The sequence below is a fragment of the Gymnoscopelus microlampas genome (genome assembly GCF_963454915.1).
Source record: "Gymnoscopelus microlampas genome assembly, chromosome: 12".
Taxonomy (NCBI): domain Eukaryota; kingdom Metazoa; phylum Chordata; class Actinopteri; order Myctophiformes; family Myctophidae; genus Gymnoscopelus; species Gymnoscopelus microlampas.
The window spans coordinates 24,059,274-24,086,672 of NC_139949.1; the positions used below are offsets into that span (position 1 = coordinate 24,059,274).

The 27,399-nt window shown below is 40.9% G+C and overlaps 1 protein-coding gene across 2 annotated transcripts in view; it reads left to right on the top strand.

The window, feature by feature from the left end:
* ntm (neurotrimin) overlaps nucleotides 1-27,399 on the top strand; it is a gene marked incomplete at its 5' end in the record, with an annotated part of 414,076 nt that overhangs the window by 281,404 nt on the left and 105,273 nt on the right. Inside the window, one exon of one of the 2 annotated variants that reach the window (XM_084073422.1) lies at nucleotides 8,869-8,962. In XM_084073422.1, coding sequence (XP_083929548.1) covers nucleotides 8,869-8,962 — 94 coding nt within the window. Of the gene's footprint in view, nucleotides 1-8,786; nucleotides 8,963-27,399 lie in introns of those variants that run through there. The other variant, XM_084073421.1, reaches the window with a different exon arrangement.

Genomic DNA, 27,399 nt, shown 5'->3' on the forward strand with positions numbered 1-27,399 from the left:
CATGACCACAGCTGCACCTCTTTACTCTTCTGTCTTTTAAACACACCTATCCTAAGAGAGTTTTCTGTTAAGCAGCTGCTAGATACTGAAAATGTCACTCTTGCATCACAAAAATAAATTATACTTTTAGCAACCGTATTTCAAACATTCAAATTAGCTAGAGTATAGCCATTATGAGGCATTTCAATTGTTTGGATTATGTGTTATTAGCGTGATTAAGCACCTTTTACATTCTTCTAATGTCTAATTTATGCTTCGCCATAAGACTGCAGCCCAGAGTGGATGCTTTGTGAGCTTATACTGTAGATAGGCTATTTTTGGCATGCATCTCGTCGTATGATGACAAGGTATGAATCAGGCTTCAGGAAGCTTCTAGAGTGTTAAATTTGTCATTGATAAGTATATAACAAAACAATATAATTCAACGTGTGCAATAATAAATATGTATTTGTTTTATAACCAGTGCTATGCAGCTTCTAGACTAGAGTGTATTGTACAGTCTATTGCTTTAGTGTACATTGTATAATATTGCATATTGTGTATATATATATATATATAATGTATGTATATATATACATTATTGAAATGTTCTATAATTAATGAATGTTATTCAGTGTAATGCACTAACCTAAAAAAGACAAATTCCTCATACACAAGGAATAGATAGATATGTGTGCCTTGATTTACTGGGAAATCCATTGGAAAAGCAAAAATGTGTTCATAACGGTCAATGTGCCACGGGGAACATGGAATGATCGGGATGGTGGTGAGGGCCAGTGCTTTTAAAACAGCTGTTGTATTGCAATTGCACAACCTTCCAAAAATGCTTAGATACATTATCACACGTACCAGCACAAATCATTGCCATTAATAATGAACTCTTCTCTTGGTCTCTTTATACACCTTTGAACTTTGCAACTAATGGATTAATATTGACTAAGACTGTGGTCGGAAACACATACTAAATCTGGTCTAAAAATAGTAAGCAGTACACCGTTTGTACATGCAGTATGAACATTTCCAGTACGCTGTATAGATACCAGGATGACATACTACACTGGCCAAATTGTCCAGTATGCAACCAGAGCTGCCTTTGTGGTGTGCTGTATCCCACACTGCAACATGGTCAATTCATGTTCATAGCCAGGTAAAGACAGCCACAGCTAATTACATAACTAATGAGTCTGTTTGATTTAGCTGCGTCGAAGGGCTTGCTAATGCTAACTGGTACACTTAAATCAAGCTTACCCACAGTTAAATGTTATTAGCTACAGCTGTGGTTGCCCTGCTACGTAACAGACTAATTACACTCCTACTCAAGCCTGGTGGCCATGTCACTGTAGTACACTACATAATAGATATTATACTGCATACTACGAAGAGCTGCATGTACAGTAACATGCAGTACATAGATACTGTTGCTGTATGCAGTTTACAAGTTTGCAATATTGACAACATTAGACTTAAAAGTGTATGCGATGGACCTCATTCATATCCATATTAAATTGTTTATGATGTTCTTTCAGCACTGATGTTTGTAACTGTATATTTGATTGGCCGAAGGCCACTTGTCTACTTCACCCTGACTGTGCAGTCATGTCTGTTATGGTGTTACTCATATAGCCTCGTGCTTATAGCCTAGTCTTAAACTAAATTCTCTGATCTTGAAGAAATTAGCATTTAAATGATGTTATTATTATTATTATTATTATTATTATTATTATTATTATTATTAATAATATTATTTTAATAAAGGTATCATGAGTAGGATTTGTCGGTTGCAGTTTGTAAACACGACAAACTGCAACTGACAGCTCCTCCTCCAACAGCTCCTCCTCCCTGGCTCAACGCCACCGAACTAGTGCACACTATATGTGCACTATATATAATATAGTGCCTACTGCCTAAAAAGGTTGATGCCCAGAAACCTCCCGCATAAAGAAAAACAAGTACAGAGGAAAGGGTCTCTGCAGATACAGACTGCCACACACTGCTAGTGGGACATAAGTGATGATTGAGAGGTTTGTTTGTTTGTATTGCTGGCTATTGTGGCAAATTTTTCATGTTTGAGTGTTTGTCCTGTAATAGCATTGACCTATCTGAATAAAGTCTTATGTCCACACTGCTCTAGTTGACGGCATCACACCTACTATTTACATACTGTAGACATGCACTGCAGTGTGATCATACAGTAGTTCTTGAACTTTTTGTGCCCAAGCCACACCAAAGGCAAGTCAAAACCGCAAGGTGCAGTTTATTTTTATTTATTAATAATGTGGATTTTGTTTTCTTCTATGGTATACAATTTGCCTCTATATTGGGAAATGAGTGCGCACAAACTGATATAGTACATATAAAAAATGTGTGGTCGTCACAAAAGTCCCATGGCACACCTGGACTTGTCTCACAGCACACCAGTGTCCCTTGGCACACGGTTTTGGTACAACTCTTCTGTATTTATTCCCCTTTTCTGCACAATTCTCATCCAAGCGGTGCAGAAAATAGCATGCTTCTGATAATGCATTTGTGTCTGTGGAGAGAACCCTTGTTGAATGGAATGTATTTGTTTCCTTCTGTCTTTGGAGAAGGGAGTTTTGAAGCAACTAGGCCAACACTGATAGCTGAGTATACGTGTCACAGCAAAGTGCTTTTAACATGCCTCAGAGTCAGGACGCTATTGCTAACAGGTGATAAATACAAGTTCACTGGCATCAATCTCTTTATTAGAATGTAATGGTCACATCCACTCTAGAATGTCTAACACCCCTGAAGCTAAGGGCCACTTTATTATCGATTGCTTGAGCCCACCATGATTAAGATCTTGGCAAACACTTACTCTTTGCTGTGTGTTTCAGCTGAAGGGTGATGTAGTGTGGAGGTTGGAGGAACACCATTGCATTCTGATTGTGTGCCAGTTGGAACAGTAGTGTGGGCCACAACCACTGACTTCACAGTCACTTGGCCACGATGCTTTTCCCACCATGCTTATCACCGCCGTTCACTGACTCCTAATTATTGTTTTTCTCCAGGAGTTGAAACCCCAAGTCTTGCACATCCTGTCCAGCCATCTCCAACTGCGGCAATGTGATTACAATCACTTAGAATACAATGGGGAAACCTCACAAAAAACACCTTCAAGTTGTCATCTTTTCACCAAGCTCTCTCGAGAACCAATTATCCTGCAAGCGTAATTTTACGCTGAGAAAAACTGAAATGAACAACATGTTTGGTGAGTGTTTGCATCATCAAGACTTCTCACCATTGCCATGCAGGTCTGACTGCGGCTCCCTAAAACTTGCAAGGTGATATTTCATTAGTGCCATGACTAAGACCTCATTACCCAAGGTTCCCTTGTGGACAAAGGCAGTCTTAAAGATGGAGAATGACCATCTGGAGCTCATCAACAGAGGCTCACAGTGCAGAACTGCAGAGATGCCTATTTAACTCATCTCCCAAAATATCACTTCATTTCATGCACATCTGCTGTATATGACAGTCGGCAGTGGTGAAAGTTATTCTGTAAAAGATGGACCCAGTTTTCATATAACTTTTCTGTTGTCTGTTATTGCAATGTTAATGCTTTGATATGCTGTAGCAGTGTTTTCCCTGCCATTGTGCAGGTGGAAGGACACACAATAACTTTAGTAATAACTATAGCAATGTAAATTGTCTGGGATGCCCAATGCCTCCTGACAACATGATCCCTAGCATCCCTATTCTGGGGGGCATGTCATATACTTAGGCGAACATTCACCGGAAATTGCCAATCTAAACTCCCAAACACTTCACAATGCGACACAATGTGAGCTTGTAGAAAGGCCATATTTGTCGGTGAGATTTGGTGTAGAGGGAAAAAAAGGAGAGGGCCAAATATAGACCCATGATAAACAAAGTATATAGAGTTTAAATGGTTAAAATGCATACCTAATGCCTTTTAGGTTTCCAAAGCCTCAAAACAAATTGTCTCTGTATGTGTAGTAGGCACATCACGCGTGTACTCATTAGACTGCACATGAGCATATTTTGATTTGTGCAAAATAACATTGAATATCTGTGACTATAAAAAAGTAAAGATAGATGTAAGGCTTTACTCAGCACAAAGGGAGAAGATAACAACAAAAGATATGACTGATGTGAAAGATTGATGTTATTCTTTGTTCAATTCATTTTTGGGGATCTACACAGTCAAATTGGTATACCACACTAGGCCAGGCTAAATACAACATTAAAAGTTGGCCAGCACATCTGTGACTATTGACAACTTACAGTAAGATTATGAGAAGGTTGTGCCTGTCATGTATAGCTCAGCATCCATCCTGCTTCTTTTTATTTTTTATGAGGGCAGGCAAGTGAAGAAAAGCCTTCTGGTGTAAACAAGCAAATTGTCAAAATCTGCAACATTCACTCACAAAATCATGCACGCACTCATACACCTCCCCCTACTTCAGATGATACTAGGGTAAGATTAAGATACAACATTTATTGATCCCGCAAGGGAAATTCTGTTGCCAAAGGCACAGCAGCTACGGGGCAAGAAAAGCTAGAGTAGAGTAGCTAGAGTAGGTTACATGCAACTTTTGATTATAGCATTGTCTAACTTTGTACTGTAGGTTTACGAATGCATCGAACATACATGTAAAACATTTTTTGTGTGTATGCTATATATCTGTGTTCTACAGACTTTTACTACTGTGGTTAAAATCTCTGCAGGGAGTTCAGCAAGTTATTATTGTTCCCACTGGTGACAGTGAATGATTGACTAAAAGAGAACCTTCGGGGGTTTTCTTAGCTCCAGGTGTCTGAGGGAAACAGTGAGCCGTCACCACAGGAGGACTTACCTGGCTGATAAATGTATTCGGCAGAGATTAAGGCATTTATAGGCTTGTGGGGGTGGAGTCTCAATTATGAGCTATAGCACCTCCAGAAAGACGACTGACGTGACTATATAGCAGGGGTCGGCAATAGGCGGCCCGCGGGCCGAAATTGGCCCCCCAGAAATAATATCTGGCCCGTGAGATAATTTTTAAAAAAAACATTTTTTTTTTTTTTTTTTTTTTTTTTTAGAAAAATATTTTTTTTAATTCGGTTTAATTATGTTAATGTTCACATTGTTGGTGCCATCAGTCACATATTAGTAAAGATACAGTATGAATGATTTACTGAAAAGTGTTATAAAAAAAGTATTAAAAATTAATGTTAAAATAATTATAAATACTTATTTCATAGAACCTGAACCCACTTTTGAAATCATGCACTCATAAACACGATGTATTTTAAAGGATTTATAACATTTTATAGCTAGATTAGAGGAAAATGGAGAAGAAAAAAAAAATCACCAGAAAAATCGCCTGTGCTGATATTTAAACCGGAAAAAATGTTGATTTATATTGGTCAAACAGAACCGAATTAGACCCAAATTAGACCCGAATTAGACCGAATTAGACCCGAAAAATGTTGCGCCCGCGCGCAAAGCGCGCGGGCGCGTGTTGTGCACGCACATGCACGCGCGCGCAGCGCACGTGCATGTTCGCGGGGAGGCCCGGCCCGCGATGGAATGTCTGGGAGTGATATTGGCCCTAGGCTTATCTCAATTGCCTACCCCTGCTATATAGCTTCCTTAGGTCAAGCTGCCTGGAGATGGGTTGTTCCTGTGGGTTGATATCTCATTCTCTATCCATCTAGGCTATGAAGCCTAGATGCTGTCAGGTACCCCACCCCACCCCAGAAACTAACACACACACACACACACACACACACACACACACACACACACACACACACACACACACACACACACACACACACACACACACACACACACACACACACACACACACACACACACACACACACACACACACACACACCTCTGTCCTAATAATAAACTGCACTGGGATATGTACTGTATGTAGAAAATGCATACTGTATAATCCTGATACATTATGTCATCACGTACTGTAACCTGAGTATCTCATTTTATTTAGATATAGAGACATTAAATGAAAGACTGCATCAAGCATTCTTGAAATTGAAAAATCCTAAATTTCATCCTGTGAAACTGACATGTTATTGCCCAGGCAGATGTTTCAAGTCGAGATTATAAATTGCCACCCAGACTATTATTTTTCCAATTCTTGTTGTATGAGCAATTTGGGTTCTGTCCCACAGCTTAGGAATTCATTTTGTCAATTCAATCATTGCCAAATAATTTCATTTCATTGTGTATCATAACATATTGCATTACTTTTTTATAACTGAATTGACACCATCCTTGAGCAGCATATCAATACAAAATAGATCTAGATTATGCTATTCCCATTCATTCAGTTTATTACATTTGTACATTACTCCATTCAACATTATTCAGTGTATTACTCCATTCAATAATGTGACAAATTACTTTATTGTGGGATGTTTTCTTTAGGAAAAATGCTGAGAGGCAAACATGATGGTGTGCAGTGATTGTGAATGCAGTGAATAGTGTTGAATTCAACTATTCATTGAGTAAGAATAGCAGTTGTGAATGCAGGGCTGTGAATTGTGAATGCCTTTTTTTTGCAGCGTGGGTTTTCTTATGTCGTGTTATGGATGGTAAGAGGCAGTAAGACTGCTGTGAGGCTGCTGACAGACGTAGAGGCTCATTAGGCAAAAATGCATGAGTATACTGCAGCTTTCAGTGATTGGTGCTACAAGTAAAGCTTAGGCGACCTATTTCACCTAACATCATTATCCGTCAAGCATTCCAAGTATTGATTATTAATCGAAAATGTGTAATAGCGTCCATGATCAATATTGTGCATGGTTTATTTATTGATTAAAAGATAACACTGCTCTTGCAGATCAATATAGTGTATACATTGGAGATCATGGAAAAGTGGTAAATTGAGAGACAAGAAATCACTCTTTATGTATCTTTGTTTCAGGGCATATTTTCATTTTCATCACATGCAGTTTATGTGCCTTTAATCTACAGGCTATACAGAGTCACAATTTAGCTAAACATTTTAAACATATAAATATTGCAAATCGTGAAATATGCTTCATGCTCAATTTATACAAGGCGTCTTGTACTGTATTGAGAAATTGTTAGGACTGTCTTGACATTGTTATATTGGGAAGAAACTGCAAGTTATTTTTCTCTTAGCCACTGTGAGGTTGTGAGCAATCACCTGTTTGAGGGCAGCAGACACTGTGCCAAGTGGAGGGTGCACAATAAAGAGCCCTTGCAGAGAGAGCTCTATATTCAGTACATGTTATGACTCATTCACATTCTTATGACACACATTGCAATTGTTTGGCTGGTTGATGTCTACATAGTGGGCAAAAATCCTGAATATTCTGTATGCGTGTACAATAACTGGGTCAATTAGGTTATATTCCATGCACTCTCAGAGTTACTAATGGATAAATGAACACTGAGGATTTTACTGTGTATTGCCAAACTGAGATAATCCATACTGTAATTAGGCAGATAATCTCAAATCTATAATAGCATTCACAAGTGCTGCAATTTTAATCCATACACTGACTCACATGGCATCTTAGCTCCCAAATTATTAACAGTGTCATTTATCAAGACACTATTATAGTGCCACTGCATTGGACCGTAACTTTCTGTTTATTCGAGAGCATCATTTCATCACAAGCTACCGCCTGAGGCTGCATGTTGTGTACATTCATGTTGCCCCCCACAACCATCAAAGTGTCTGATGCAGCCCAAGTGCAATGCTCTGACCACAATCAAATACATACAGTAGGCACTCAAACAGACCATGCAAATCCCATTTCCCAGAAGAGGAAAAAGTACTATTTTTTTTTACTTAAGTAAAAGTATCAATACTGCAATGTAAAAATACTTAAGAATACAAAATAATTGGTATCAAATTGTACCTAAAGTACCAAAATTAAAAGTCCTCATTAGAATGTCCCATTTAACAAGTTTTCAAATGTATTCAAATATTTTGAAAATAGCCAATCTACAAGCTCACAATGCTGCTAGACATGTGAGCTTGTTCAAATGGCCGAAATGTACCTGCTATAGGGCTGAAGTGGGTAATGTATGTTTTGTAATAGCCTAATAATCAAAATATTCAAAGCAACTAGTAACTGAAGTTATCAAATAATGTAGTGGAGTAAAAGTAGCCTACAATATTGCCTCTGAGATATAGTGGAGTAGAAGTAAAAGTACTGAAATTGGAAATACTCCAAAGTAAAAAATACCTCAAAATTGTACTTGTACAGTACTTGAGTAAATGCACTTAGTTACTTTACACCACTGAATTGTCCCCGTTTTTTTCTTCTTCTTTTGCATGGTGCGCATTGCCTGTATTGTATTATACTGAAATATTATGATGGTTGAATACACTTTTGACAGTGACGCAGATACAGTATGGCTATTTTAGACGCGTGCACGTCAAGAACTTAATTAGGGCTGCATGTGTTGTTGATGGGTGAAGTTGCATACACGCTGTCAGCAATAATACAGGATGCTGAAGAGCGTGTAACCGAAGCATATTAACGGCAAAGCCCAGCAAGGAATGTACGAATAGACAGACGGTCGATTTATTTTTTATTTTTTACAGTGCGCAATACTGTAGCTATAGCTCGATGCGCCCTCGCATACCGTCGCACCTGACAAGAAGATTTGGATTAACGACACTAATGAACTGGAATAAACAAGACACCCGCTCTCCTCCACAGACCGCATTAAATGCGTTTTGAAAACTGAATTGTGACGTTGTTCAACAACAGACATTTGGGATATTTATCACAAGGAGGAAGATACGATGGGTGTTCGTGGATACTTTGTCGTCTTCTGGAAGTGCGCGGTGTTTCTGTCTTTGAGAATTGTGCTTCTTTTACCCACAGGGTTGCCTCATGTCCGCAGCCAGGGGGATTCTCAGTCCGACAACAAAGTGATGGACAATATCACCGTCCGACAGGGCGAGACAGTCTTTCTACGGTGAGTCACCCCTTTTTTCTTGCTTATTCTGCACTTTCTTTCACTAAAGTTTGTTGGCATCATTTGCTTTCGTAACTGGAGTGCACGGTGTTAAGATAGCTCTGGTCCATAGCGTTAGAAGGAGTTGTCCTCTTAATGTTGTGTTACTTTTCAGCTGTTGCCCGCGCACCAGGCTGCGCAGCCTCTCGTCTTTAGTAAAACATAAAAAATACACTTTCGCTACTCACCAAAACAAAGACGGTTTTAAGATGTTGAAAGCCTACTTTCCTTAGTGGGAACACTCGGAGACCCCCACCTCATGTCTAAAATACACTTTTTGACCAGAAAATAAAATATTTCACCGGACGGATTTTGTTTTTAGTTACTCCACTGCGCCTCCTACAGATCTGGTCAATGGCATTTTTCTATTGACACAACTGTTCCCTTCCGGTGAAATATTTTATTTTCTGGCCGAAGTGTATTTTAGACGTGAGGTGGGGGGCTCCGAGTGTTCCCACTAAGGAAAGTAGTCTTTCAGCACCTTAAAACTGTCTTTGTTTTGGTGAGTAGCGAAAGTGTATTTTTTATTTCTTACTACAGACGAGAGGCTGTGCAGCCTGCGCTACACCGGGAGTGCGGGCAACGGATGGAAAGTAACACAGCGTTAAGGAGAACTCCTTCTAACGCTATGGACCAGAGATATAGGTGTTTAGACACATGTCTGAGCGAGGTGCCGACTATTTCATAGTCAAGTGCACGTCGTTGTGGGGGATTTCAGAGGATTATAGGCTGAACGAACACACTTCATTCATTCGGATAGGCAGCGACCCTCTAATCTTTGACAGCTGTTTAACAAGAAACGCAGCGTTTTAATTGTTGTGTAACGATGCGGAACTAAAGTGGTAAAGGTTTTGGACTTGAAAGAAAACACTCCTAGACTAGACACCGAGTCTCTGAGCAGCGTTGCAGGTGGAAAGGAAACGTAAACATGATCATGTAGAAATGAAGCGGCTGACAACTCCCACAGGAGAAGGAGAGGAGCTAATGGAGGAGAGGGTTTGGTCCCATTGATCCTGTCTGTGTTTCAGAATCCCCACTTCCCCTTTAGCCTCTGTGTGCCCCCCTCCCCCCCACTTACTGAACACCAGAAGGATTTATCAGTATGTGAGTTCATGGTATTATACAGGAAGTCATTATCAGTGGTGGAAAGTAACTATGTACATGTACTCAAGTACTGTACAGTACAATTTTGAGGAATTTTTACTTTACTGGAGTATTTCTAATTTTCAGTACTTTTACTTCTACTCCACTGCATCTCAGAGGCAAATATTATACTTTTACTCCACTACAATTATTTGAAAACTTAAGTTACTAGTTACTTTGCAGATTTTGATTATTATTACAAAACACTTTGGCATATTTGAAAATAGACAATCTACAAGCTCACAACGCGTTGCAAAGCGACCCATTGTGACCTTGTAGATCTGCTATTTTTAAAGGATCTTTATACATTTGAAACCTGTGAAATGAAATGGGACATTCTGCACAATGAGTACTTTTACTTTTGGTACTTTAAGTACATTTTGATTCCAATACTTTTGCACTTTTACTCAAGTCAATTTTGAATTCCGGACTTTTACTTTTAACTGAGTATTTCTACATTGCAGTATTGATACTTTACTTAAGTACAAAATGTGAGTACTTTTTCCACCACTGGTTACAGGAAGTCATTAAAGGTAGGGTAAGTGATTTGCTTTGGTTAAAATAAGTGTTAAATAGCTCTATATTCTGATAGTACTCATTGCTATAGAGTGTTTTTCAGTATTAGGAGTCTCCTTGTATCTCCAGCTCTTTATAAAACATTAAATGCATTTTCGTTTCAGTTTCAGTTTCATTTCCAATTTTATCCAATCAGGACAGAGAACTCAATCAGGATACAGATTAAACAAGTGAAATTGGAAGTGATGACACTAAGAAATGAGCAGACAAAATTGGAACTGGAACACTATACAAATTAAGCTTAAAAATGGGTACTTTCTCCTGATTGGCTGAGATTTTGACACCTACCGAAAAATTTATTTTCTGTTTATTAAAGAGCTGGAGAGACAGGGAGACTCCGGTTACTGAAAAAACACTCTATAGCAATGATTACTATCAGAATATAGTATTTTGAGCTTTTAACAAAATACTTTTTGTTTTGACCAAAAAATATCACTTACCCTACCTTTAACCACACTTTTGCCACCATACACCATTCTCTCAGCCGTTATTGCATGTGTCAACTTATAGCCTAATGCAGTTGCACAATCCTCGTAAAGGGCAAGGGGATTTTAAGGGGTTATGCAGAATGCTCCCATGGGCATAATAATTAAAGAAAATAATAATATCATACAGCGTTATTGTCAAAATCACTTTTTCCTCACCTCCGAGAGATATAAGAGGAGAGGGGGAAGATGAGAACCCCATGTGGCTCATGGTGAAAAAACAATATGCGTTATGCAGTACAAATTAGGCCTAGATGGATCTTAAAATTACAGTCATGTCATGTGATGGTTTGGGTTTGATTTTATTGTGTCTGAGGTGGAGTAGCCTAGATAATTGACAGGTGGTATCACCAGGTAGTGTTTGCTATACATTAGATCAGATATTTGTGATATTTGTTGTATGGTGCTGTGTAACATTGTGTAACAAAATACAATATATATCATATTTCTTAAAAAAAGATTGTACACCGTATGGCCTTCTTATTAGGGATGCACCGAATATTTAACACCTAAGAAATATCACCGAAACATATCGGCCGATATCACCGAAAGACACCGAAACATATCGGCCGATAATGGTTAAAAAATGCAACGCCGAAAAAATATCACTGAAAGAACAGGTGCTGAATAGAAAGGTGCTGAATAAATGTTTTATGGACCCATAATAGTGATTAAGTTACATTTTGCCATAATCATGTCTTTTGTCATAATCAGGTAGCTGATCAACATTGGTAAACAAATAAACTCATTATATATATATGTATATATATTTATCATATTCGGCCATTCGGTTTTCGGCCTTTCTATTTTCGGCATTCAGTTTTGGTCAAGAATTTCCCATTCGGTGCATCCCTACTTCTTATAACATAGTTTCTGAAGAGAGAGCAATGCTGTGTTCCTCATTAATTTGTACATCATATTCTATGAAGATGAATGGGAACAGCTCCATCTCACCCTACGCTGGGGGTAATTTGTGCCAAAGGAACACTTTTTCCAGGCCCGTAGGGAGCGAGTATGAGAAATCAGAAAATGATCGGGCCAATCAGTGACTGCGTTTCAACTGCTGTCCGTACAACAGTGAAAAGCATCAAAATCATTTTCTGATTTCTCATATTGGCCCTATGGGCCGAAGTCCAGACTGATACCGGGGAGGAACGTGAGAGTGAATCCAGGTTAACAGTCTGGCCAATGCCAGGCTAACCTTTAACTGCCTTACCCAATTCTTTGCACCACAGTCTTCTCTTTTATGCTCTTTCTGTTCTATTTTGAACATAGATGAAAAGCCTATTAGACATTATAAGCTGTAGCACTGTATCCTTTAGGCTATTTTCCCCTCTTTTCCGTTTATACAGTTCTCATTCCCAGGTTGCGGTGGGTGGTAGACTTGTAGTATATGGGAGCATTTCAGTCCCATATGTTTTCCCCACTTGTAGATCCCATATGTATTTCTTTTGTATTCTCATGTTACAGTAGTTAGAGGCAAAAACCTGCTCTGATTTTGGTACAGGTGGGTAGGCCTAATCAAAGACCATTAGATTCTTTATTCAGCTCTGATGAGGCTAGGGTTGGCCAGACGTGGCTACTTTCCTAAATCAGTCACTGTCCTCGTTTTTCCTTGCCACTGTCACCAAGTTTTTTCTCATGGGGGAATTGTTGGGTCTCTGTAAGAGTGTGGTCTTTCTTGACTCTTGACCTGCTCTATATCTAAACTGTCATGAGACAACTTGTTGTGATTTGGTACTATATAAGCGAAATAAAATGTACTTGACTGGACCCATTCAATTATAATGAATTATTATTCAGAAATTGTCAGGTGAGACTTTGCTAAGTGACAGCAGGTTGCGATGTAACCGGTTGTGAGCTTGTAGATCGGTGGCCAAAGTGGCCTGTCCCAATCTGAACGCAGCTTGTTGTTGAGGCAGTGGGGAAAGATGGGAAGCGGCTACTAGGACCGTCTTTTGCACGCTTTAGCCTGTGCGCAAGACTGTGCGAGGTAGTCGCGGGACCTTTAGTCTTTGAGGGCTCTGGCAGCGGGCTGTGGTCCCAAGAAAGTAATGCAGCGGGAGTGGGGGTCAATAGCCCAACAACCTGTTCCCGCAGGTGAGACAGTACTTCTGGGGGGAGGGAGTATCTTTCTTGCCCTTCCTGGCTCTGCTCTCGGAAGCCATGGAAGCAGGATTAGTGCTCAATTTTCAGCGTCTTGCTGGGTCCAGAGAGAGCGTACTAGACTGGTAGTTAATGTTGCTAGCTGGACAGCTTTCTGCAAGTTTCCACAACTCTGCAATTTTCAGTATCACACAGAAAATGATATCGGTAGCGCCCTATGATCCAAGATTCACTCTTGCCAAAAAAGACAGTTCAACTACGCAATACACTGAAAGGTAGATCTGTGATGGCGAGAGCAAATTGAATGGGGGTTGAGGCCACAGCAGGGCCTTATGTATCATAAGGGGGGTGGTAATCTGCTGACATGGCATGAACATGACTTTGAACTAGCCAATACATTGCCTGGAGTGCATACTGTACATATGCCTCTGTGATGCGCCAGGGGGGGCTGTTCCCATAGTGTGATGGAGTGAGTGATATGATAAAAGAAATACCATGTCTGTCTCGTTAAATCAATAAGGCAGTGTGGCCAACTTTGGCAACTTGCTGAACTGAGACTGTATAATTTTTACATACAAAAGTATGTCCTGAAGCATGCACAAAGACACTCATTATTCACTCAATATTTAAATGGCTTGTGCATATACTTTCTCTTGAAAACATCACAAGTGGCATTGTCTGGTTGTCACATGTAGCTAATGTTAACAAACACCCCGCTGGTTAGTGATGTAACCTGCAGTTTTTTTCATAACCCGCCCCGCACGGGAGCACAACCCACCCCAACGAGAGAGAGAGAGAGAGAGAGAGAGAGAGAGAGGGTGTGTGTGTGTTTTGGTGTTTTTTTTTTCTTCCGTTGGTTGACCCGATTCGCCCGCCCGGCGATAATTGTGTCGTAATCCATAACCCGACCCGGTTCAACCCGCGGGACCTGCGGGCTACGGGTCGGCCCGCGCATCACTACTGCTGGTCCTTCTAGCTCCCTTGGTGGTAACTGAAGAACTACAATTGCATTGTGGAAAAAAATCAGAGTTGGGAGGGCAGCCAAAGCTGGGCATTGTATCACCTTAAATTAAAGGTGGTGTAAGTGATTTACATTTTTATTAAATTTGTATTTTTATTATTTAATATTTTTGTAAATAAGTGTTACATGGCTCGTTTAGTTTCAGGCCGGGATACCAACTTAATTTAATCAGGAGTGAAAACTAGAATTTTAGAAAAAAATCTAATTAGTACTGTACATCAGGGGTTCCCAACCACCGGTCTGCGGACCGGTGCCGGTCCGTGGGACATGTACCACCGGTCCGTGAGAAGGCGGCCGGGAATTCCAAGTTTTCCCCGCCGTAAATCTATAACCTTGCGTCGCCAGGATTTTCCACAGAGCAGAGAAAAGTTGAGTCGGTCACATGAAGATACCAAGGATTCGTCAGTGATGTCACTGTGGATTATAAACAGCGTCGTCCGTGCTACTTCCTGTAGTGACATCACTGTTGAATCCTTGCTATCTTTGTCTTTGGGTGCGTTCGGAAATTACGCACCGGAGCACACTCGCCTTAGCCTGACACGTTTCACTCCATTATTCAGTCTGAAAGCCCTCTCAATGCAGCCGATTGCTGAGATGGGGGCGTGGCCAAAGTTTTTTTTTTTAAAGGCTCTTTGGCGATTGGTTCATACTGGATTATCCCGATCCCGATTCGTCGTACAGATTTTCAACCGAGGCTGAGACCTCCTATGAGAGCGTCACCAGACCAGAATCGCCTGAACATATTTTTTTAATGGGCGTGGCTAGCGATTCACGGGCTGGAGCCAGGCTACACTTGCCTATTAGTTTGTATTGGCCAGTGCGCTCAGTGCTGTATTTTCGAACGCACCCCAAGTTTCAACGCGTGTTGACGTGCACTGTCGCTACAAGCTGTAACCTATTTTGTCACAATGGCGCTAATGAAACACTAAACAGGATTTTTATTTCATGTCAACATTCTAGTACATCTATGATCTATCAGAAGATGTAACCCAGGTAAAGTAATGCGTCAGTCTGCAAGTTTAACTAAAGTTTTCAACCTGTCCAAAGTAATTTCTGATACAGACATAACCTTTTTTAATCACCCTATCCTTGTTGATATAACGCCATTTAGGTCAATGATATAACATTATATGTAGTGATATAATAATATATGAATAGCAGCCATTGATGTGTCATTGACTGGCAGTCAACTACTGTGTCTTGGTAAGATTGATGCGCGACGCGCCCTCCCCCCGCGCGAGCACCTACACCCCCCCCCCCCTCCAGAACCATGCCGGTCCGCGAAAATCTTATGGACTGTCAGCTGGTGGTGGTAACCCCTGCTGTACATCATAAAATTTAAGCTGCTATATGAGTTCTCTCTCCTGATTGGATGAATTTGGCAACCCAATATAGGTGTCACACGTGAAATTTTTTTTTTTCCCTTTGCTTTCTTGCTTCTATTAACTCAATTTCTGCCAATCACGCATAAATGCGATCTATTAAATAGCGGACTTGGCCGCCAAGATCGCATAAATGCGTTCTATTGAAACATTTAAAAAAAAAGTGGACTCCTATCCACTTCCTTGTTAACTGAAAACTTAAAAATTCTGTATCTCGGCTCCTGAGTACTTTTTTAATTTCAATGAAAAATCTCTGGCAGACAACAGCAAAAAAACTGAAATAATTAGGGCAGGCTAAGTGTTAAAGAGGTGGAGAGACTTTTTGTTTTAATAAAATATAAAGTAGACAGAAAAAAATTACCAAAACGGACCCGAGGGTAATTCAAAATTAGAGGAGCCAGTCTGAAACGGACCCAAGGATAATTAGGTCTAATAGTCTCAAATTATCTTCTGGTCCATTTACGACCGGGTCTAATTATCCATGGGTCCACATTTCTTTTATTAAGACATAGATTTGTTTCATTTGATGCACAGGTTGCATCAATAAAGATGTTCTTACCTTAAAATAATGATGGAAGCTTAATCTCATCTTTTTTTTACACTCAGGAGAAAAAACGACTTTCTTTTGTTACACTCATCTCAACTTCTTACATTGAAATAGTGGATAGAAATGTCAATACACTTATGAAGACCAAATTGAACACCACAGTGACTTTTTATGTAACTGAAGAAGACATTATTTAAAAGGCAGAATGACATAAACAATGCATGGATGCTAGAGGTTTTTTCTTTCTCTATGCTTTTATACTATGTGTAAACATCTGCTTTGCTTTCCTCTATTCAAGAAGTTCAACAACTTCTTACTGACATGATTTGGTATTTGTCCTTCTTCCTAGGCTGTTAAATGTGTCCATCAATTCTATCCATGCTTTTGTTACTTTACAAAAGAAGACAGACGTGCATTCATGGCAGCTCTTCTAACAAAGTGCAAACTTCAGGCATGCTTTCATTAGGAGGTCACCTACAGGTTGAGTGATTCTCAACTTTTTAAACTTAATTTAAAGGACTCCCAGTTTGATATGCATTAGGCCAAGGGTATCTGGGATACCGAATCTACACTGTAACATGCTCAGTGTTAATTTAACAAATGTACAAATGGAACCAAATTAGAGGTTTGCAAGCCTAACGGGCCCTGACGGGTGTTTCGTGTTTGGCCTCGGGCTAATAAATTGCAGACCCTTGTCGGGTTGGGGCCAGGCCGGGCTCAAAACACCACGGGCCAAGGCCAGGCTCGGACCAGAGTTCTGGGCCCATGCAGGGCCCTAAACCAAATACACCCCTAATGGTCCATTTGGTGCCATTTGTTGAGTTATTCATAAAGGTCCATTTGGTTCCTAACTGTCAATCATTTAGCTGGGGACCCCTGGAACCCCCTCAAGGACCACTGGGTGTCTCCAGACCCCATGTTGAGAATTACTGACCTACAGTATCACAGTAAAGACTGAGAGTTCATTTAACTCAGATGGGCCCTTACAGGTTAACGTTTCAGAGTTAAACTAGAAAAAGTGCTCCTCGGAGCACAGGTCTCCGCCAGGTCAGGTACGTTACTGTGGCCTCCTGGTGGCGCTATAATAGGCCAATGTGAAAAGGGTGCCATTTGTTCAAGGGCTTTTCACTGCAATCGCACACTGCATTCATGATTTGAGGCATTTTGTTCCAAAAATGTGTTTTGCAAAATTAGACCTGCTGGTGGCTCTATAACAGGCCAATGTGAAAAGGGTGGCATTTCTTCCTCGGCCTAATAGAAATGTACATGTGAAATTTCACGAAATCGCAAGCTGCGTTCATAATTTGAGGCATTTTGTTCAAAACGGACCAATCTTGCAAACTTTGGAAGCCAATTTTAGGCAATCACGATGGAATATGGGAAATCGGATAAATCCGTGTTGATCACATGACTATAGAGATACTGTGTACCGATTTGTGTGATCTTTGGACAAAATCTGTAGGAGTAGTATCAATAAATGTGTTTTGCACATATCGGCCTCCTGGTGGCGCTATAACAGGCCAATCTGAAACATTTGGGCCAGAGGTTCTGAATTGGCATCCAGGAAGTGTGTGTGCACAGTTTCACAGCGGCCGGGCCAACGGTGCCAGAGATTAGCTGCTAACGGACGGACAGGACGACGGACGGACGGACACACGGACGGACGGACATACTCTCTCGCCATGCCTTGCTGTGCTTTTTGACACTTGTTCCAAGTCCCCACTCTCTCAGTGGGTGCCTAATGGGGGAAATGAATGATACGTCTTTGTGGTTGCAGTTAGTGAATGACTTGATGGTGTTGACCTACAGTAGAACCCTTGTAGCTGTTTATCCAGGCCATGCAGGGCTCATCCATGCCATTGTCTTATGTTAAGATGTGTTGGCTGTGTTACTGTATGCTCCACTCCCCTCTTCCAGGGTTTAAGCCTGAAGCATTCTTGATTCGGGTTAATGCATTATACAGATTAAGAGCCATTCAAGTTATAGCCTATCCCATACTGAAAACGGCATTTATTGCTTTGGTTCAATACTGTTTAGCTTGAAGTCGAAATTGTTTATTCAACACAATTTTCATATGAGCCTTTAAGCTTCTTTGGTGCTGTGAAATTGTGCTAAAACTATTGAAGCATAATGCTTTGCTGTCTGACATGAAAGTCTTTCTTGTCAATCTATGTTTGCAGTTAGAGCTCTCTTAACGAGATATTCAATTTCTTTTCCTGGCCGTGGGCCAAGATTGGAAAGGTGATAATTTGATTTCACGGAGAGATGCTAACGATTGTCGTTGTAATTCCATTACAAAGAGATGTTGCGTCATCTAGCCCATGTTTTCATCTTTCAGGCCCACCATTTCACAGCGTCTTTATTTCTGTTGTACTAGAAAGGGTTGTCATCACCAAAATATAAGCTGTTAACAAGATTGTTTTGATGCTGCTAACGGGGGCTTCAGTGTTGTTGAGGGCATTTTTTTCATATACTGTATTCATTTAATTGCAAGATTATTTTTTCCAGTACCTGCTCTACCAATATCAGTCAGATCTCACTGAAGACCTTTTGAGTTTGTCAGAAAGAGAAGGGTTGTTATTGCTATCTAAGATGTCAGAAAGAGGAGGTTTGTTGCATTCAACAAAATATGTCACACGGCATCCACAAGTAATCAACTTTTTTGAGAATATTGACTTCCAAGGGGTGGACTGGCAGTGTTGTGAGAATCCCCCATTGCATGCCACAGCAGCCATTGTAATGTTCACATTGAACATGCTTTCTACAGTCTATCTATTCTATATAATTAACTTTATACTATCTTACAATAAATCCGATCGACTTCAAACTCTGCGCGTGCGTCGCTGACGACCCAAGGGAGTTGAGATTTTTCGCCATTGAGTCGGTCGGATAGGCTCTGGTGGTTGTCCAGAACCGCCCATCTGATCTGAGCGATATGCAAGGGATAATGCATGGGGAGGTAGTCATTATTGAAATTTAAAGCCCGACAGGGCGATTAACCACCGAGGCGCAGCCGAGGTGGTTAATCGCCCTGAAGGGGCGATTAACTTAATAAATACATAAATAAATTAATAAATACATAAATACATTTACCCAAAAGTAACAACAAAACTAAGTATTTCCTTGCTTACGGCAATGAAAGTATTCCATAAGTATTGGGCTGGGCGGACAAGTTCGCCTCGCAAAAACAAATGACGAAATGGAAAAAAACTCGCCCCAAAACACACTCGCCCCCCATTCTATTTACTGCCGATTTGCCTGCCGATTTGCCTTTGCTTCTATTTACTGCCGATTTGCCCCGGGGCTATATATCTATCTATCTATCTATCTATCTATATCTATCTATCTATCTATATATACATTTCTAAACCCAAAACCCCCAAAAAAAACCTGCCACTGTGTGGGACTAAACACAAAAACAACATATCAATGTCACTAACAAGACACGCCACAACGTGCAGAATTACTACGCGCAGTCTGTAGGCCACTTCATACTGCTCAGCACACATCTGCCCCCTCGCAGCATAATTAATTGCGGCAAACACAAACTCACAACATTACAGTCGGCCATGTTGTTCCTTAGCGTCATCGCCGACCACCGCCCAACGAGACCCAAGTGAGGTCAGACAACACACTCCATATTTGGGCATAGCTCCATTGGGAACATCTCCTATTATGGCTTTATACTGTATATTATAGAGACCAACAAACACTAAGCACCGCGCAGCGGCTAGGGGGGAGGGGCGCTTTATAAATAAGTTACAGGAGTTCTTACTGTATATGGTGTGTGTGATATGAAATTTGAGCTTACCCTAATCACAATAATCCCCGCATATATCGGTATCGGTTGATATCGGTATCGGTAATTAAGAGTTGGACAATATCGGTATATCGGTTATCGGTAAAAAAGCCAATATCGGACAACCCTAATATATATATATATATATATATATATATATATATATATATATATATATATATATATATATATATGGAAATAGACTGATGACATCAGGGATGTTCTTATATGGGCATAAAAGGGACACAGGCAGACAGACGGATACAGAGATCTCCAAATACAGTATGGGCTCAAAAGGGACACAGGCAGACAGTACGTGTGTCTGTGTGTGTGTGTGTGTGTGTGTGTGTGTGTGTGTGTGTGTGTTGAATGCTCAAAATGTTAGACCTTTTGTCATTTGACTCACCAGGTAATCAGAAAAAAGAGAGATGTGGTTTGTTGGTGTCGTATTCATTATGAACTCAAGCATATGCTCTGGGAATCAGCTTGGCCTACATAATAAGGCGTGCTGCATTGTTGACAGGAATAATCTCCAGTGGATTAGGAAGTGGGTACTCTCTAAACTGTGGAACTGCAACAGGAACTGTGGTTGGCCATCTGTAATTTTAAGAACTAGACCATACCCGGTGAAGTGTGCAGGCGAAAGTAGTTGCAATCGTGGGGTTATTGCATGTCCTGTCGCGTGAGCAGTGTGCTTCCCCAACTCGTTTCACTCAACTCGCCTGTCTCTCCCCGCACCCGCCCGCCCCCCGCTACTGAGACCGGGGGTAAAAAGTCCGCGCTGTAGACGCGCACAGGCGCGACGCGACGCATGCGCAGTTTGATCAAGAGTCCAGCATTGTTTGACACATAAACGCTAATAAGAAGCTGAGATGTGATGAAATTGAAAAACGGGCTTCACAGTTAAGTTCAGATGGTAATGGTCAATGGCTGTGTGCAAAATCAGAGCAATTGCTCCAGCCACTGAGGAGAACCGGGTAGCTTCACCGGGTAGCTTCACCACTACAGACAGAGGTTACTAGAATTATAGTAGGATATGTATATCGATATGAAGTGGCCTTGTGTGAATGCAATTTTTTTGGAATCCCAGAATAGTTTTTATTAAGATGTTGTTACTGTTGGTAATGTTCTGTATGATGGCAAGTAGCACTGAGCTAAGCTTTGGGAATTAATGCAGGAAATAACTAGTTGGTACCTGTTTAGCAAAGTTTATCATGTTCATATAAAGCAGGGGTGGGAAACTTTGATGATGGAGAGGGCCACTATAGTTGCACACTCACTCCAGAGGGAGTTGCACATTGCATATACTGTCGGGCAGAAACCTCTTATCTGCGTATTTTAACCTTTTTCATAAATTAATGCTTCGCCATCCTATATCACACAAAAGTAGCAAAAATAGCCGATCTACAAGCTCAAAACGCGTCGCAGTGTGACGCGTTTAGAGCTTTTTTTTTTTGCTATTTTTGAATTGGAATCCTGATTTTTTTTGTTTTGCTATTTTTTTATTGGAATCCTGAAAAGTAACATTTTTATTTATTTTCAAATGCATTTAGTTTAACTTTATGAACTTAAATACAAACACATTGGACATAAAAAATCACACCCTGTGTGAAGGAAGCGGTGCCTTTGGGGCTTAACTCATTTCAGTTCGTCCCTATTGGTCGTCTGAGTCCACTTACCAAATTTGTACTTGGTAGCATGCTGCAAACTGGAATAATGGCTGTTTAAAGCCCAGCCAATGGGCAGACAGAGGGGGCGGGGCTTAAGTAATTACAGTTCGTCCCTATTTGTGCTTTTAGTCCATGTACAAAATTTGTACTCCGTAGCATGCTGCGAACTTGAGTTATGGCTGTTTAAAGGCCAGCCAATGGGAAGACAGAGGGGGCGGGGCTTCAGCAATTCATGCTCGTCCCTATTGGTGGTCTAAGTCCACATACCAAATTTGGACTTGGTGGCATGCTGCAAACTGGAGTTATAGCTGTTTAAAATCCCGTGCTCATCCCGTGCTCATACGGGCAGACGGACATAACATACGCTGGGGGTCCCTGGAACCCTGGGGCGGGGCTTCAGCAATTCATGCTCGTCCCTATTGGTGGTCTAAGTCCACATACCAAATTTGGACTTGGTGGCATGCTGCACACTGGAGTTATAGCTGTTGAAAATCCCGTGCTCATCCCGTGCTCGGACATAACATACGCTGGGGGTCCCTGGACCCCTCTTTGATAACCAGTGGTACGTGTGGGCAATGAGAGGAGAGATGGCATAGGCAGTGTCCACGTCTGTGTGTGTGTGTGTGTGTGTGTGTGTGTGTGTGTGTGTGTGCGTGTGTGTTTGTATGTGTTTCTATGTTGCCGTGCTCATCCCAGGCTCATACGACGGACGGACGGACATACGGACAAAGTCAAGCTTAGAGCGGTTGGCACCGCTAAAAAGACAATAACATTTTAATACTAGTCATTAAGCTACTAATATAGACTGAAGTAATTAAAGTGGGTCATGTTTGGAATTGTAACAGCTGAAATCAATAATGTAATCAGTATTCCGATATTAACCTGCATGCGGGCCGGATTAAGTGAAGGTGGGGGCCGCATGTGGCCCCCCCGGCCGCCAGTTGCCCATGTATGATATAAAGTTATTTTAAAGACTAGCTAAGGTTACAGCCAAACTTGTAGCTATTTGCAGCAGGTCACGCTGGTTCCTTTATCGAAAATACAATGCCTCATGTTGCGATAGGTTTGGCCTCCCCTGAAACATTACTTTATTTACATCATCACTTTTCTGCTGGCAAATTTAGCAGCATTGAAATTCATGATGCCTGAGGAAAAAATAAGTAGGCCTCTGTCTTTGGCGCCAGGATTATCGGTTTCTTGGTTTCAAGTTGCAGTATGATTGCAATAAACAGTGGAAGACGTTGACTTACAGCTCAGATAGCATGTGTGGAGCTGTGGTGTCTACTTAATCATGGCTGGAGTCATGCTTGAATTAGCTTATCTCATCGCCACCTCTTCTTTTAGTGACATTCCATATGGTCACAGTTGACACATCCACATGTGCACACGCATGTGGATGCCATAACATGACTGACTGACTGACAGACAGACAGACAGACAGACAGACAGACAGACAGACAGACAGATATATGGATTAACAGGGGGAGACCAACCTAATAATCATCATGCACTCTTACAAATGCTATCAGGTGGTCACAGTCTTGAGTCAGGCAGAGGTTCAGAAAAGGCAGGCAGTGGCAGCTCGCAACTGATAGGAGAAATCTAGAATAAAAACAAAACACTGTGCTGTTTTTTTGCCTTGTCCCGGGCAATCAGGCCACCGTTAATGTTGGGCTCTGCAATACTGTATGTATTATACGTACATATAAATAGCCTATGTGTTTTAAGGATACACCGTACACACTGGCATATGGCATTTACAATATCAAGACTAGAGGTCTGCAAGCCCAACAGGCCCCGGCCCCATCGACTCGAAGTTGTGAGTGACCACGATTGATTTCAGGCCTATGGATTCCATAGTGTCCAGCTTTTACGGTTCCACCCCGTGAGCTGGTCATGTCAGACCATGACATCATCAGGGCCCATTTGACCGACCACTCGCCCACATAAGTTGTCAGATCTTCGAGCCTCAGTAAGGAGTTTACGCGTCCCGTGTCTGCAAGTCTGCTTTTGGGCGTTTTGGCTAACTCTTTTTGGCTTTCTCTAAAGGATGATTTATACTTATTCGCACACTGGTATCGTGCACAGACAATAGCCGATATACAAACTTGCAACATGTTGCAGCGTGGTGTGAGCTTGTAGATCTCCTGTTTTTGGTGCCCGACACGGTGTGTAACCACGGTATAAATCAGTCATAATAACCATAACCCATGTGGCTGGTAAAGTGTAGTCTTTCTGTAATAATAATAGAATAATAGAATAATAGTAAGAGAATAATAGAATAGAATAGAATAATAGAATAATAGAATTGGACAAAGTAGCACTACATGAAATTAACTGTTCACAGACGTATAGGGGCGAAAACGTAATCCCGACTCCGGCCGTTCTGGACTGGCGGGGATAAAAACAAATAAAACCTTTTGAGATATAATCCCATTCGGCATAGCCTTCCCCTGGCTCAAGTAAGTTGTTACTAGTTTGCTGCTTTGTAGAGAGATGTGTAGAGAGCAAGGGGTGAAAGACAGAACATAAAGGGCTTGGGGCTAAAGATCCAAAATACCCTATCTCTGCAGCGGATGAGCTCGCTGTGTGTGAATGAGCGTGTGCGTGTGTGTGTTAGGAAACCCGCTGATTTTGGTGGCCCCATGACCTTTCCTCTAGCCCCTCCATCAATGACTATATTACTGTATATGCCCCCCTCCCAATTGTATTCATATACAATATGTCCTCCATAATTATGTAATCCTAACATTATTAAGCCTATTTACTTTTGTTAAATGCTGCTTCTTTTTTTAAAGGATGGTAGACAGTAAATGTCTACCATTATGATAAATATTAATTATGTTTACATGCATTTTTGGTCGGGTATGTGTGTAAAATAAATAATATAAAATCAATAGTTAATTTACCGAATAAGGCTAACCGATTGCAAAATTATCGGTTAGCAACATCCCTAATTCTGTCCAATATGTGCCGCATGTTCGCCACATAGTTGGCTACCACATACTGTAAAACTCTACTCTACTCTACGTTAGATATTTGGCTCCTGTTGAGTTGTTGGGGTCTATATCCATTGCAGTGCAGGCAAGCAGTAGTGCAGAGAATGATACCTGTAATATCTATCCTTGGTCATCATCTCAGTTCATTTAGATGCAAATTTTAACAATTTCCAAATTGCTTGGTGTGGTTATCATTTTACCATAAATTAATTGTTATTTATAATGAAAAAATACATTATTCATTGTGAATTCAATATGTGCATTCAAATGTGGGCTGTGCCAGAGAAGGTGTATGTCCTGGATACCAGAGATAAGATTGTACACTTTCTAGGCAGAGTGAGCAAGTTGAGGTTGAATGGTAATAATGTAGTGTACATTGATTAATTGTTCATACCCCTGAGAAAAGCTGATTTGATAATTTTTAGTCTGCCAATTTTGTTATAATTACTGTCACTCTGGAAAATACAAGAATGTTGTGATTATAAATTTGCCCAGTACACACAGTGACTTGAGGCTAGATTTGTGTGCCCCTTCACAGCATTATTGTTATATTTGAACGTAGAGAAGCAATATATCGATATTGTGATATGAGAGTAGATATCGTCTGGCAATATCGTAATATGCAGGCAAGTGTTGTCTTTTCCTGGTTTGAATCACATAAGCCTTATTTGATACTTTTCAGAAATTGTCAACATTTTAATACATAGCTAAATGTGCCAATCCACAAGCTCGCAACGCATCACATCACAATATTTTGTGAGCTTGTATCAGCTATTTTCACTATTTTTTAAAAAACGTTTTGAAAAATATAAAAGAACTTGTATATATTATGGCCACAGTACAATATCGTCACAGTATAGATATCGAGGTATTTGGTCAAAAACATATTGTGATATTTGATATTGTCTATATCATCCAGCCCTACTATTTGTATAATATTAGACTACTTGAAAAAAAAAGAAGAAAAATGATTGTTACAAGAAGCTGGCCTGAAACACAGTGTTGACTAAAACACTTCGATGTAAGCTCAAAGACATGCAGTTTTTCATATTTATTCTGATATCGCTGGCAGGATAGATTAGGAACCACCTGCACATGTCTGACAGTGCTTATTGCTGAAATGCAGGATGATTCGACACTTGCAGGCTGGGGTGATTGCAAGGGCTGTCTTCTAAAAGACCCAGTCCACATTTTGACAGGCTGCTGATGTCAATGGAGGGAAAGTATGTCTCTGATGGCTGCACCTGTCTGTCAGTGTGTGTGTGTGTGTGTGTGTGTGTGTGTGTGTGTGTGTGTGTGTGTGTGTGTGTGTGTGTGTGTGTGTGTGTGTGTGTGTGTGCGTGTGCGTGTGCGTGAGTGTGTGAGTGCGTGAGTGCGTGATGAGAAGGAACTTGAAATTGCTAGTGTTTTTGTTAGTATAAATTGCTAGTATGTTCTGCCCCCTGTCCATCCGTGTGTCTGTCCGTCCTTCTGTCTGCGAGCAGCTAATCTCCGCCACCGTTTGCCCGGTTGCTGTGAAACTGCTTACACACACTCCCTGGATGCCACAGCAGAACCTCTGCCCCACATTGTTCAGATCAGCCTGTCATAGCGCCACCATGAGGCTGACTTTTGCAAAACACATTTTTGGATATTACTCCTACAGATTTGGTCCAAACAACACGCGAATCGGTACACAGTATCTCTATAGTCATGTGATCAGCACGGATCTGTCCGATTTTCCATATTCCATTCTGATTGGCTAAGATTCGCTTCCAAAGTTTGCAGGATTGGTTCGTTTTTAATAAAATGCCTCAAATCATGAACGCAGCATGCGATATCCGTGAAATTTTCCACGTAGATTCCCACTTGGCCCAGGAACAAATGCCACTTGAAAACGTTCACATCAGCCTCATGGTGGCGCTATAACAGGCCGATTCACGTTTTTACCTATAACTGCACCGATCTGCGTGAAACTTTGCATGCACACTCCTTAGAGGCCAAGGAAAAACCTTTGCCTTGCATTTTTCACATCTGCCTCTTAGAGCGCCACCAGGAGGCTGACTTTTGTAAAACAAATGTTTTCTTCTTACTCCTTCAGATTCTGTCCAAAAAACATGCAAATCGGTACACAGTATCTCGTTAGTCATGTGATCAAGATGGATTTGTCCGATATTTCATATTCCATCCTACTTGCCTAACATTGGCTTTAAAAGTTTGCAGAATAGGTCAGTTTTGAACAAAATTCCTCAAATCATGAATGCATTGTGCGATTTCCGTGATTTTTTTTACGTACATTCCCACTAGGCCGAGGAAGAAATGCCCCCCTTTTCACATTGGCCTGTTATAGCGCCACCAGCAGGTCTAATTTAGCAAACCACATTTTTAGAACAAAATCATGAATGCAGTGTCCGATTGCTGTGAAATAGAGATGCGCGGATCGCTGTTTTAGCCGCGGTTGCCGCAGTTAACCGCGGTTTGGGTGGATTCGGGTCAATCAAATATAATTATGAATTAATATCGGATAAACCGCAGGTGAAATATTGCGAAATAAATTAATGACATCTAATATATCTATCCATAAAATAGCTAAATCTCTGCGTGCTTGTGTCTGTGTGAGTGAATACCTGTCATTTCGCCCATTTCGCAGTTCGCCCAAAAAGTTGTACATTTCGCCCAGACATTTCGCCC